At 46.6% G+C, this 14306-nt stretch overlaps 1 protein-coding gene across 5 annotated transcripts in view; it reads right to left on the reverse strand.

Annotated features, from left to right (window-relative positions):
* Window positions 1-516: 516 nt before the first annotated feature.
* RPTOR (regulatory associated protein of MTOR complex 1) overlaps window positions 517-14306 on the reverse strand; it is a 256227-nt gene continuing 242437 nt past the window's right edge. For 4 of the 5 annotated variants that reach the window (XM_075014603.1, XM_075014602.1, XM_075014601.1 and 1 more), the window contains 5 exons: window positions 9125-9252; window positions 8544-8630; window positions 6090-6206; window positions 5351-5480; window positions 517-3253 (listed from right to left, as the gene is read on the reverse strand). In XM_075014603.1, the coding sequence (XP_074870704.1) occupies window positions 3185-3253; window positions 5351-5480; window positions 6090-6206; window positions 8544-8630; window positions 9125-9252 (531 nt within the window). In that variant the 3' untranslated portion in view covers window positions 517-3184. The remainder of the gene's footprint in view (window positions 3254-5350; window positions 5481-6089; window positions 6207-8543; window positions 8631-9124; window positions 9253-14306) is intronic. The other variant, XR_012648254.1, reaches the window with a different exon arrangement.

The following is a 14306-nucleotide window of genomic DNA, read 5'->3' on the forward strand; positions in this document are numbered from 1 at the left end:
AAGGTTTAGCAAACATGACTTACAAGCAAAGATTGTAAACGGTGGGCTTATTTAAGTCTGGAGAAAAGAAGTCTGAGGGAATCGTGATAAGTCTTTAATATGTAAAATGTTGCTGTAAACGGAAGGTGAGATATTGTTCTCCTTAACCACTGAAAGGATAAGAAGCAAAGGGGCTTAAATTGTAGCAAGAGAGATTTAGGTTAGACATCAGGACACCCTTTCTAATTGCCAGGGTGGTTAAGCACTGGAACAAATTACTTAGGGAAAATATTGATTCTTCATCACTGGAGATTTTTAACAACAGGTTAGACAACCACCTGTCAGGGATGGTCCAGCTAATACTTAATCTTGCCTCAGTGCTGGGCATTGGACTTGACCACTGACTGAGTCCCTTTCAGCCCTACATTTCTATGATTTCCTGTCTCACCCTACACAGCTCCTTCTCCAGCTCTCAGGAAGAGGCAATGGTGCTCCCTCCATTTGTTCCAATAAAACGACCTGACCACAGGCTGTGTTTGCATTTATATTTTATTAACCATTTATTGTTCGTATTTATTTGACTCACATTACAATCTCATAGTTTATTTTTAATATCTTTTTTATTTTTGTAAAATAAATAGAGATAAGTGAACTTTTAGGTAGGATGCTCTCCAGAGCCTTGGTTAAACCTCATGATTGAATTTTTGCATCAGACCTGTGAAAACAGAGCCCAGACACATGCACAATCTTAGATGAAAGCTCAACAGGCTGAATCAGTTAAAAACCATATTCCTGACCGCACTGCCTGGGAGAACGCTCTGGGAATGCTGGTATGAAGACAAAGCAACCTCCCACATTGCTCCTTTGCATTTTGCCTGATATCTCTTGTTCTTTAAACAAATCCACTGATTGAGGTTAAAAATCTCTGGTGTTTGTAAATAGTGCATGTTAGTCATCTGCAAATCTCAACCTCTGTCTCAACGATGGCCAGCACGCCCGTCCTTGGCCATTCCCTGAGCACAGCGCCATACATGGAGAGATGGGCATAGTAATCAGAGAGTCGAGACTGGGTACCACTGCAACAGACATTGGGGCACGTACATCTGTGCCTAACAGCAGCTCAATGGCCCACCAAGAGAGGCAATTTTTTTTCAGCCCATCACTAACTTTTGGTAGCCCACATATTAGAAAAACATTGTGTTTTAGGTAAAACAGCAGCGCCTCCAGATTTCCCTCCACAGCTGTTGAGTCAGCGTCCTTGTGAGGCAGCCCCCAGTTCACAGGAGGGGAGAGAGGACTGCTATTGTGCTTCTGAGTGGGGAGAGTGCCCCGGCTGTGGTATCTGCCTCAGTCCCCCCAGCTTGCGAAAGGAGTACTTCGAGGTTTGCAGACAGCAGCTTTTGACTATGAGACTTGTAATGGCAGAGAGCAGCAGGTCCTGGAACAACCACCGGGCCAGGTCTGATGCCACAGCATTGTCTGGCTGCGTGAATGCCTAATGAGCATCTCTGGAAACAAAATGGTCTGGCACTTCTGGGCAGTGGCAGAGTCAGAGGCCCCCAGCTAAGTTCAGTGGGGTGGGTAAGCTGCTGCCCACAACAGAAAGCAACAGCTTCTTTCTTTTCTCATCAACACTCTTGTCATGGCCGTGGACCCTCGTCTGGCCGGTGAGTAACAGTGGGGCCAGCACTAGAATGAAGAGTTTCCTTGGTTGGAAATCTTAGCATTATCACCACACTACTCTGCAGGATTTTGTTCTTTCCACCCCACTGATTCACATCTAGCCGTACTTTATAGGGGGAAATCCTCCCTTCAGCTTTGCCACCTCCATCCCCAAATCAGTCTCCGGACACTTTACAGATGCCAAGGGACTGGAATCTTCACTAAAGACACAAAAGGAGAAGGAAAGGATGTGACCTTTTCCTCGAGACTGGGGACTAGATCATCTTTGCGCCAGGCAGAATGACCTGCTGGCGCCCCTCCCCTCACAGGAAAGCAGCGATTCTCTTGTGATCAGAGCGCACACGTGGCTGCCTACATGTGTTGCTGCATGTGGCCGGGCCAGTGCAATGAGTATCTGCCTAGGTTCATACAGACATGCCCAGATGCACATGGACAAAAGGTGCATGCGAGTGAATTTGCATACAGTCACGTGCAAGAAAGTATTCACAACCATTAGCTAGCAGAATGTTAGCACTTCTGAGCAAAACGAGAGCCTACGGTTTAAGGCAGCCATACAACGAGCCAGGATCCCCCTCTCTGTCTGTGCAGCTGTCAAGACATCTCATGTGCTTTGGGGGTGTGCTGCAGGCAAAGGGACAGTGAACTCCTGAAACCATGGAGCGAAGAAAAGTCTCCCACCCACTCACAGGCGCTGACACATTTGTGCCCATTCACAGAAAGCAGTTACATCAGTGACTCCATCCAATTTCCTTAGGGCACTGCTAGGATGCAAGTCATCTTCTTGTTTCTCCTCCATTGGGATCCAGGGCATTACGGCAGGTCAGTGTTCCGCCCTGCGGAAGAGACTGTGAGCTCTCCTCACCTGCGACTCCCATCCCTCTCCCTCCTTGCAGCCAGGCATGCTTGTCTGCTTGCTCTGTCTGTACTTCCCCTGGAGAAGGAACATGAGGCGAGGAAGCCCAGCAGATGGTTTTCTGTCTCCCTTCTCTCTGTTACACACAGATCACTCAAGACCAGGTGTGACCTTCAGCAGGCAGCCAGCAAAGATTCTGCTGCCTGCCAGAGGGGCTGCTCTTTGGCACAGAGTGGGCAGAAGGCTGAGGGTCCCTTGGTAGGATGAGAAAGCATGGAGCTGTGGGTGAGTCCTGACTTCATTCCGTAAGTTAGCTACACTGCCATGAAACAAAGACTGAAATCAAGAGACCTCCTAAAGCTAGTGTCTCAGCCAGTCCTTTGGCACCTCAGAACCGTGTTTGTAACAGAGAAGCAACCACTGAAAACAAATGAGAATATGTTCCTTTTCTGTAGTTGTTAGAGGCTACGGCTGAAAAGAAAATAGGAGATTGTCTCTTTCCACCTCTCAAAGTCATCAGTAGCTAAGTCAGAAGGAAATAAAAGTTCAAGTTATGGGTTGCAGCAGCAGCCGACACTAAACATTCAAGTCAATCATTTCACTATATACATTACAGGTGAGACGTGGCCCTGCCCGCTGGGGCTTTCCCTTTCTCCGACCAGGCTGCTGTTATCTGATTCGCTTTTCCACCGAGTACACTGAGATATAGTAGTCATTGCTTCCAACTGCCAGGTGAGGCTGTGGGATGGAGAGCACACAAGTGAAATATGCAGGAGTCATGGATGGAGGGAAAAGAAAAAAGAAAAGAAAAGAGGCAAAGAAATTGGGGCTGCACGGTACAAATTAGTTCAAGCGCTGATAGTCAGCATTCTGTGCAATGCCAGCCAGATACCAGGGAGCTCCTAGCCAGGGCTACCGCGGTAGCTGTGACAGACAGTGCTGCTTCTACCTATCCCAGGGTGTGTCCGAACATTGTGTACCACTGTCTCAGACAAAGAAAAAAATTATGGTAGCCATTAGCTGCCAACTGCTAGCACAATTCTTCTGAATTATCAGAGTCTGTTTGTTACAAACAATCCCCTGGACTGAAAACTAGCACACAGTCTGCCGAGAGCCCCAGGGCTTGGAAGAGATTGGGACTAGCGGGTTACTTTGTTTGCTTATTTTACAAGAGATGCCATTTTCAGAATGCTAACTGCTCTTCTCATCCCCCAAACCCCCGGACAGCAAATCATTAAGGCTGCGTCTACACTAGTAAGTGCTTTCAGAAAATCCAGCCCTTTTTTGAAAGAATGTGTGGAGCGTCTACACACAAAGTGCACTCTTTGGATCTGAAATCGAAAGAATGCAGCTTGTCTTCCGGAAGCCCTCTTCTACTCCCAGGCCAGGAAGAGAGCCTTCTTTCACAAGCTTCTTTAAAAAACAGCCTGTGAAGATGCTCCGCAGGCCCTTTTTTCAAAACAGCAGTCCTCATGGCACTGGAATTTTTGACTCCCGGCCCATTCTTTTGAAAGAGCAGGGGCTGTGTGGATGCTCTCTATTGAAAGAGTGGACTGCTTTTTTGCATGTGGACGCGCTCTTTCAAAAGAAGGGTTTTTTGGAAGAGGTCTTCCGGAAGAACATCTTTTGAAAGATCGCTGTAGTGTAGACATAGCCTGAGTGTTTGACTTGGTGCAGGGTGATTTCCCCAGGCCAAAGAGCAGCAGGCTGAGATGCACAAGCTCCCCATTCACTGCTTTTTCTCCCCAGGATGTGAAAGGCACATAACCTATCAGCAATCCGAAGAAATGGCCACCCGACCTATCCTCTCCCAATCAGATAGCCAATAGCACCTCACGTCATAGCTGGCCTTCCTGTCTCACAGCTCCCCACTTTCTTCATGGTCTTCATCAGTTGCCACTCTCCTTTCCCGTTACATGTAAATTACTTTTGTCCTGAACTTCAAGGTTCTAATGTGCATCTGCCACCCTTCATCTCTCCTTTCATCTTCACCTGCTCCCTAGTCCCTTCCCCATCCAAGCTACTTTATGCTTCTTCCTCCTGCCAGCCACCCTCATTGCCTTCTTTTCAAAGACTACTGCACAGTCACTGGCTCTGACACATTCCCATTGCAAGACCCTTTTCTGCCTTGTTTGGTTCTGAATTTTAACAGCTCATGTGTTTAGACTATGCAGGAATTCTTATTTTATCTGCCTTTTTTCCTTACGGCACAGCATCCTGCACACCTTCAGTATTCTGTAGTGGAAAGGTGGGTTTGGTCTACACTCCTGAGACAGCAGCCACTTCCATGGCATTCAGTGATGCCATCAGTTTTAGAGGTAGAGGCAAAGAACAGAGAGGTGGAGAGGGCTGGCTCCTGCAGAACAGGATGGTAGCGCTCAGCTGCGTGCTGAGTTAATGCACCTTATGGAACATCTCTGCCATGAGGAAAAACCAAAACCAAAAGGCAATTCCAAAGCAAAATGAAAAAACAGGCACCTACTAGATCCTCACGTCCACCAGGGAGTGAAAGTACCTTCGAATTTTGGAATCCTGTTCTAGCTCTCAGAGTACATTTCTGACTGTGAGTAAACTACTGCACACTTTGGCAGATCTGGCTGTATTGGCACAGGTTAGGGCCCAGGATAACATGTGTTGCTGGTGTGCTAGGGTTGCGATGCACTGAGAGAATGGTCTAGCTTTGAGTCCTGACAAGGCTACATTGCCAGTTAGGGACTCTCAGAACTGCACAGCACCCTCCCATGCTGTTAGTAATTGTGACCTGTGCCTGTTTCACTGATACTAACTCCGAACTACAAAAAAAAAAAATTGGAAGTTTAAAAAGAAAATACAGACCCAATGAGGGTGGAAAGCCAGGCAGCTGATGGCTCCGACTCTCTGCCCCATAAATCCATCATAGTACTTGATATTGTTGATCAGTTCTCCATTCCCATTGTAGATTGCAGTGAACTGATTCATTGAGCCACTGGAAGGGAAAAGAGAACACAATGTACTCACCGCATTCTGACAATACTACTTGTACACACACCAAGAGCTTGCTACTCACTACTGCTTGGGGCTACAGAGACAGGAGTCATTTATAAAGCAAAAGCGTCTACCACAAGGTCTTATAAGCAGAGAGATTGGTTCTAATCCACGCTGCAGCAGCCGCAGCACAGAGAGCTTTCCAGACAGGCTCAAACTAAGGATTTACCTGTTATGCAGTAAATTTAAGACGAAAAATATAGGCAGTCAATGAAAGTGCAAGTTCACCTAAGGTGAATCTCCCACAGCTACCACAGCACCGTGATTGTGAAGGGGCTGCTGTGGCCCCCTCCCTGCTCAGTCACACACCTGCTGCCTTTGGATGGGGAGTCAGACACCCAGAGACCTGGCAAACCTGCACCATCGCTTTGAGTCCCCAGTGCAAAGGTTTCAATAACTCACAAAAGGGTTAAAATACCTGAACTGCACCCATGGGAACGAAGCCACACTGGTCATAGCAAAGGGAAAAAAAGAGAGATGAACGGTACTTGAAACAATGGACTTCATCGCTCTTTGCTGCCCAGAGGAGGGGGATGGGGTCGGAACCTACCATGCGAAGAGATTGGCCTGCGGGTGAATGTCCAGGGCTGTCAGCCCTTTGACGATCTGCAGGACCTTCACAGACTCTGGCATCCTGGGGTCGAAGAACCGGACATCTCCATTCACACTATCAACAGATGAGTTTTGCAACTTTAGGCTTTGCTCCCACAGGAAGTGCAGCCTCGAAAGACCCCAAGAAAAGGCCACTCACCTGCCTGTGAGCCAATCACCATTATGGACGGCAGTGCTGTAGCGAGGCATTTAGTGCCCAGTGCGAGTGGGCAAATTTGTGCGCCCCCCCCCACTGTTTTATTTTGTCCCTTCTCTGCCCCACCCAAATTACACCCCTGACCAAAGGGCTACACCCCAGGAGAGCTACAGCCCAGCGCCACCTTCCCCTCTACATCCAGCATGGTGCCTGTCTCCACCCCAGCATCATTTCTTTCCAGGAGCATCCACAGCGCACTAGGTGCTGTACATACAAAGGAGAGAACATCTGCTGCCCCTGTGACTCTCTCTTTCCTTGACACAATCAACATGATGAATGTGCTTTCATGAGTAGGTCACCCACACAGTACAAGCCCCAGTCCCCTTACTCCTTCCAGTCTGACTGCTATGTTCCACTAGCAGTCAGCAATCAGACGGGCTTTTACGGAACCACCCATGACATCAGCCCCTGCTGTTCACAGCACTCTCTGGAGCAAATGAAGATTAACATTTGCATCTTATAAGGCCTGTTCCAGGGAAGTCACGGGTACAGAGCAGAACTGATCCTGAATAGGACATACAGGGTGTAACAGCAACCACGACAAGATTCATGACTGCTTTGACCCCATGAAACAGACATCAAGTAATAAGATAAGTGAGATTTACACTGCTCTGTAGCCTCACCTGAACAGCAGCAGGTTCTAACTAGCATGAGGATGTCAATTTCCACTGGGTCTAATGCTGCTGAGAGGCCCAGTGATAATCAACAGAGAGTAACCTTGAACAAGCAGTCACCACAAAGACACTGATCGCCTTTTACCCAGCTGTTTGCAAACCGTGGTGCCTATGTAAAGATGATTGAATCTTCACAGAAAGATGAATCTGCACAAACTGGGTCTGGTATGTTTCAAGGAATGGGACCCAGCCCCCAACAATGGGATTCAGAGATAAGATGAACATTCAAAAACTCGACTGCTGATTATTCCATAAGCAGAGGGGTTATTACAGCTAGTTCAATGTATGGGCACAGGTGGCTCTCTGTATCCGGAAATGCACTTGACATAACTTCCCCACAATTAAGCACAATTAGGAAGTAAGTTTAAGGCACAACTAGCTGGGCCTACCTTGCAACACTCAATGAATCTATAAATGCTAAGAATTTGGAATAAGAACTCTTAAAGGGTTACTAGTGAATAGGACAATAGAATCATAGCACTGGCCCTTTGATCACTATGGCTGGATAAAGGGCCAGGTGACTACCCGACCTAGATGTCACAAACCCCTCAGCCGTGAGTGAGCTTTTCCAGGTGATCTCATTAAAATGGTCAATTCTAGGTTATAAACTCATTCTCATGTTTTCTGAGCCAGACAAGGGTCCTCTTATGATTCTGCTGGATTATTATAGTAGACATCTGAGGCATTTCAGGAAAGTTATACTGGAACCAATTGCTGGCAAGAATTCTTTTATAAAAGCTGCTCTTCCTGGATACAGTCATTATTCAAAGCCAGCTGGCATTTCCTTAGGGAGAGGAAATGAATTGCAGGCTGACTCATTTGACCAGAGTCCAGTTGCTTTAGGATGGGGGAACCAGAGATTTTCTCTGGTCTTTTTGACACTGCTAAGGAGGATGTGGAGGAGAGGAAGCTCCCTGGGATTGCCAAGGAAGATTATGAGGAAGATTAAAAAAATCTAATATGGGAGCACTACAAACTTGCAGCTGTACCACACAATCCCTTTCTAACAATTGTGATAAATTTTGCCATTCTGTCCCTGCCTCAAGAAAGCATTACGTCCCAGAGATTCATGTTCTGCTTTCGTTCTGTAATCAAGGAAGAGCATCTCTGTGGACAAAGTGCAGCTCTGTGACAGTAAAGTGTAGTCTGCTGTCCCTATAACAGGCAAATAAATATCAGCTGCTCTCCACACAGTATTTAGTGAGCAGCAGAAATGGATTTGTGTGTAGAAAATTGCTAGACAATGAATAATCCACCATAGCAATATGCTCAGGGGATGCAGAGTGACTGCCCTCTCAAGGATCGCCACAAGCCCATTTGCAGGAAGGGAGCAGAGAGACAGAGCACACAATGGAGCCCCTCAGGCATTACGTTTCTTTTCCTCTCCCTCCCTTTAGTCCCCAGGTTGTGGAGCAGGAGTTAACTACTGCACCAAAACGCCAAAGTGCACAGCTCCACCTTCTCCGCTCTGGGCAGAGCAGCAAGCGATGTTAAAGGGGGGAGAAATTTTTTTTTCTTTTACCTGACACTCATGATGTTGCCTTCAGGATGTTTCTGCAAATAAGCTTTCACGACCCAGGCTGTGTGCTCCCGGTAGGTCATGACGCGGCTAGGGAACCAAGAGAGAAAGGGAAAACTTTTCTGAAGGAAGACAGAGAATCTGTGAAAGCAAAGTGAGCTCCTTTAATATCTCCTGCTACAGCCCTGTAGCATTTCAGCCTTCAGAGTCCTGCTAGTTGAAATCACTGAGGTGCTGAAAAAGGCTCCTCACCTCTGGGCTTTGTTAGCAAATCTGGGGGCCTAATGATGCCTAATTGTCACTAGGCTAGCAAGTATCACAGGGCTCAGAGTCAGCAGAGAAAACCCCTGACCCAACAAGGCTGCTGAGGTGGTACCATATGAGCACACGGGTACTAAAACAAAGGGTATAAAGAGCTTGCTGAAACATTACAAATTCTGTCAGTGAAACCTGCTAGTTACTGATGCCAGTGCGATGGCTGGCAAGTCCATTGCGGACGATAAGAGACCAGTAAGATTCAAGGAGGAGACTATTTGCCAGACGGGGTACTGCAGCGAGCTGAAGGGACTGATGTGGTTAGTTACCATTCACTCAGAGCCATCCTCCGGTCATAAACACGGATGGAGCCATCACCGAGCCCTGCCACGATCAATGATCGGTGAGAATCACACGACAAGCTGGTCACACAGCTGTCAGCTCCTGTGGGGATATCCTAGGGACAAAACACACACACAAGCCAGGCTGAAAGAGTCAAAGGCCTCCAGAGTCTGCAGCCCAAAACAGGAAACACTGGATACATCTTCACTGCAATAAAAAACATGGGGCACTGTGTCTCAGAGCCCTGGTCCAATGACTTGGGCTCAAGGGGCTCAGGATGTGGGGCTGCAGAATGCAGCACAGACATCTGATGCATGGGCTCTGACCTCTACCCCCAGCCCCACCACCAAGGCTCCAGCCTGTGCCTGAATGTTGATGCTGCAATTTTCAGCCCAGCAGCCCAAGCCCATTAGGCTGAGTCAGCTGACCTGAGCTAACTGCAGCCAGGCTATGGGTCATTTACTGCGGTATAGATGTACCCATTAGCAACCTTCAGAGGGCCTTCTGCTGGACCCAGGATCTCCTGGAGGGTCTCAGGAAATCTCCTCTCCCCTTCACCCTGATCACAAACCATCTTTACACTGCAATTTGCACGGACTCCATCCCCTGTAAGGTTATCGACCCTGCCATTCTACACACGCCTGAGGGCAGAATGGCACCTCCAGCTGCGACAAAAGGAGTCTGTCTATGCGGCCCTTTAGAAGGTGCCTCTCAGCTCAGGATGTGGGCGACTGGGACTGGCAGTAGTGCTTTAAAAGCAGCTGGGTAGACAGTCCCGTGAAGCTGGGCTCGGGCTGGAGTTCCGGCTCTGAAGCCTAGGTAAAGGGACAGGCATCAGAGCCTGGGCAGCCACTGCAAAGAGCTGTCACACCGCTATTTTTAGACCACTGGTGCCAGCTCTACTTGCTCAAGTCTGCAGAGCCAGGCTGCGAGGCTGGCTGTAGAGACAGTCAGTGTTCCCTCCAATTTTCTTCCATTTTGTTATGTGCATCACAGCCCATGGGGACGTGCACCACCACTAGAAACGTGTGCTGCTGGCTGTGGACACTCTGCTAACAAGCTAGGCGGCACCTTAATCTCTGCTGGGTGGCTGCCCAAGTGCTCAGCTCACAGGGAACACTGGACATAGGCAGGGACGGCTGCTTTTCTGTCAGGCTGCTGTCAAGGCAATTACAGGAGCAGTGAGTACGGAGTCACTGGATCAGCCTGAATGAGTCGCTGACCCCATCCTCCAAGCTCAGCCTCAGCAGCAAGACACATAGGTGGCTTCCTTTGTGGCAGCACAAAGATCAGTCTTTGGAAATAATAAAACTTTACACAGCAAAATAAAGGTGAAAGTCCATTGGAGAAAGGAAGATTCATAGTTATTCTCCTCCTAAAAACACCTAATTAGTTAAGATAAATGTCTACAAGGAATTCTTTCCATAAACCATCTACAGCTGTTGTTGGTTGTAAACGCTGCTAGAAAGACTGGGGGGATAACAAATGCTTGGCTACAAAAGCAGGAGGACATGAGCTACAGGATAGATGCACACTGGCTGAAAATAAATAGCTCACAGCTAAGACACACATGTAAAAAAGAAACCAAACATACATGAAAGGGGAGATACAGCAAATATTGCTGGCAGCAGCATCTACTTAAAGTCCTGTTAAAGGAACCTGCCTGCAGAGTCATAACTCTGTGTGCCAAACCAAGACACAGACAAAGACAGAGGCAGTCAAATGTGCCTCTGATAAAGGAATAACAAACTTCCAGGGTACTAAAAGGCAGTAGGAAGCTTAGGCCTTGTCTACATTACCCAGAAGATTGACCCAGTCAGGGTTGATCTTCTGGGGTTCGATTTCATGCGTCTGATTGCGGTGCACCTCCCTGTACTCCTTGCTATTGCAAGGAGTAAGGGAGGTCGATGGGAGAAACTCTCTTGTCGACCTTCCTCAGTGATGAAGGCCAAGTAAGTCAATTGCAGATAAGTCGATTCTAGCTACGCAACTGCTGAAGCGAGAATTGCTTATCTGCAATCGACTTACCTGCTTAGTGTAGACCAAGCCTTAATCTGGTCGATGAACAGAACTGTTAAAAGGGACACATTTCCTCTATGTCAAACCAAAACCTATATCCTGGAGGAGCAGACAACTCAGCAGTGGAGAGCAGCTAACGGTAACAGACCTGTTAAGAAAGCTTTGGTACAACAGAAGGCCTTTTTGTTGCACAGCTTTCTGTTGTACACCACAATATATACCATGTGAGCACTTAACCTGCCAATAATTTTGAAATCCTCTTTGTCCTCCAGAAAAATAAAGTGATGTTGCCAGAAAACATCTCCCATTCCTCATAATTAGAGTCATTATGGGTAAGAAGAGCCATTCTGTTTTGTCATTTCCATTTTTACTTTAGCAATGTTTGGCTCTTTCTGACTTCTCTTCTTCAAGTCCACCTTTGGAAGCTGGGCAGGATTACTCCCATTTTATAGATGAGTAAGGTAAGGCACTGTGTCATTAAGGGACTTATTCTTTACAGTGTAGTTGCAGAAATGTTGGTCCCCAGATATTAGAGAGAAAAGGAGGAATTTAAATTTCAGTTTGTGTGCAAATATCTGATGATTTTTTGTCTTGTGTAAGATAACAGAGTGCAAGAGTGCTAAGCCTAGAACCCAGCAGTTCTCCATCCCGCCTCCTTGCATTAGGATCAAACAGTTTTTGCTTCTGGGGATGATCAGAAGCCACAGATGGAGCACATTTTAAAAAGGACTGATTTGGCAAATAAGAAAGCAAAGCATCAGGATGATATCAATGGAAATACACCCAACCCTATTATTCAAATGTTGTAGGCTTTGCCCTCTTTCAATTCTGCAAGCAAAAGAATCAGGCTTGGTCTATGCTAGACTTTCCAGTTGATTGCAGATATGCAATGCTAGCTACGGCAACTGCATAGCTAGAATCAATGTATCTGCAATTGATTGTAAGGTCTGTCCTCACTGAGGGAGGTTGACAGGCGGATTTCTCCTGTCGACCTGCCTTACTCCTCATGAGAGCAGGTGCACAGGGGAGCCAACTGCAGACCCCAGAGAGATCGATTTTGTGCATCTTTACCAGACGTGAGAAATTGAATGCCAGGGGACTGATGCTTCGACCCAGTAAGTGTAGACATACCCTTAGCTGGAACAATAGATATACCACTGACAGAAAGAAGTAAACGGCTAAAACTGAGCAACATTTCAAACTAGGGTAACTACCGAAGAGGCACTTTGGAACTGCATTCGCTGATTTCACACCTGGATCCTATTTTTGTTCCTGCGTACATTCACCTTTTCCAGCCGTCATTTGCAGTCTTTTAATTATTTGCTGGAGACACCTAACGTTGGGGGCTGTTTTTACTCAGTTATTCTAACTACGTAAGATCCCTACCTGCATTTTTTTTTAGTCTGTAGCAGGAACATGCAGTTATTGTGGAAAGAAAGTACTTGCTTTGCCACTACCCACAATGTGCCCCAAAGGTATTCTCTCAGTGGTTCAAAGGGTGTGAAGGAGTCTTTACTAGCTCGGTTTACATGGTTCCACTGCTTCAGGTGCTGAATCTCAGCTTTGGAGACTGAGTCATTGAGGAGGTTTTGATCATCATCATCTCCAAAAAACCAGCTTACGCAATTGAAAAAAAGAAACAGAAGCTTTTCGATACTGTCAATACAATCATTAACTATTCTAATTTAAAATATTTTCACCCTACTGATTTCTGATGTTCCCTAATTTACAGTGATAAAATAATATTTGAAAATCATTAAGATTAGCATATACTTAATTATGCTGCATTGCAGGGTCCGAACTGTTATAATTAACGTTCATCAAGATGTAATTAATTTCTCAAAGCTTTAGAGTCTAGTCTGCATTTCCTCTGCATGGAGGCTCTATTCTTGAAGATTTGCTGCTTTTCTTCACACTACGTAAACTTCATTTTAAGTGGATCACAGCTGACATGCAAGCAGACAGTTTTAGTGTTCATTTATTTTGAATAGAAATGTATGGACAACAGAAATAATGCTTTGGTGCAGGAACATTTTAAAGCCTGAAAGCATTTGATTGGCATGAAGGTAAAGGTAAGCCCTTGCATGAAAGGCAAGTTCAGCAGACCCCCATAGACTGGAAAGGAAACAAAGACAGCAGTTGTCAACTTGCCAGACTATTGCATCCATTTCAGCCGTGACACCCTTCTGCGCTGTTGCTGGCAGCGCTGCTGCCTTCAGACCGGGGCAGCCAGAGAGTGGTTGCAGCTGGCCAAAGTGTTTCTGTTGCTTGTGGCATGTGAGGATGATTTTTTTTAAATCCTGCTCCCATCCTACCCTGCAATACCCATTCCTACGCACGCCTGCATTGCTGTTGAATATTTATCCCTCTCTTGCTGTTGTGGTCATGGGAGCCCAGTCCAGCTGCAGGGCTCTAGCACCTGTTGTAAAACTAGGCAAATAAGACGACTTGACATACCTCCTGGAAGAGTTCTACAGGCTCCCGGGGTGAACCTACCCCTGGCTGAGCACTACTGGTGCAAGAGATGGGTGAGGCTGTGCAGCCATTCACAGAACCAGAGGGCACATTCATTGCTTTAGAGTCTGTGGCCACACAGCACTGGGCCAGATGCTGATTTCAGTCACGCTGGAATAAGTCAGTCCATCCACTGACTTTACTTGCCTGGTGAAAGATCAGAGACTGTCCCACATACATGTTACCCTAACTATTCAAGCCTGATTCAGCAAAGCCCTGATAAAAGGGAGAAGGTTCAGAGACAAGTCAGGAGAAAGATTAAAGGATTTGAAAACCTGCCTTCAAAAGACAAACTCAGAGCTCCATCCATTTGGCTTAACAAAAAGGTTAAGGGGTGATGTGATTACAGTCTAATATCTGTCTGGGAACCAAATACTAATAATGGGCTCTTCAGTCTAGCAGAAAAAGGGGTAACATGGTCCATGGGCAGGAAACTGAAGCTAGAAAAATTCAGACTGAAAATCAGGTAAAATGGTGAAAGTAAATAACCACTGGAGCAATGCACCAAGGGTCAGGATAGATTCTATCCAGGGTTCTCGCTAATTTTTTTCATTCATGGGCGGCATAAATTTTGTTGTGTGCACGAAGACATGTCAATGTACATCACCAACAGAAACACACACTGCCCACTGTGCG

This window comes from Carettochelys insculpta, chromosome 20 (genome assembly GCF_033958435.1).
Source record: "Carettochelys insculpta isolate YL-2023 chromosome 20, ASM3395843v1, whole genome shotgun sequence".
NCBI classification, from domain to species: domain Eukaryota; kingdom Metazoa; phylum Chordata; order Testudines; family Carettochelyidae; genus Carettochelys; species Carettochelys insculpta.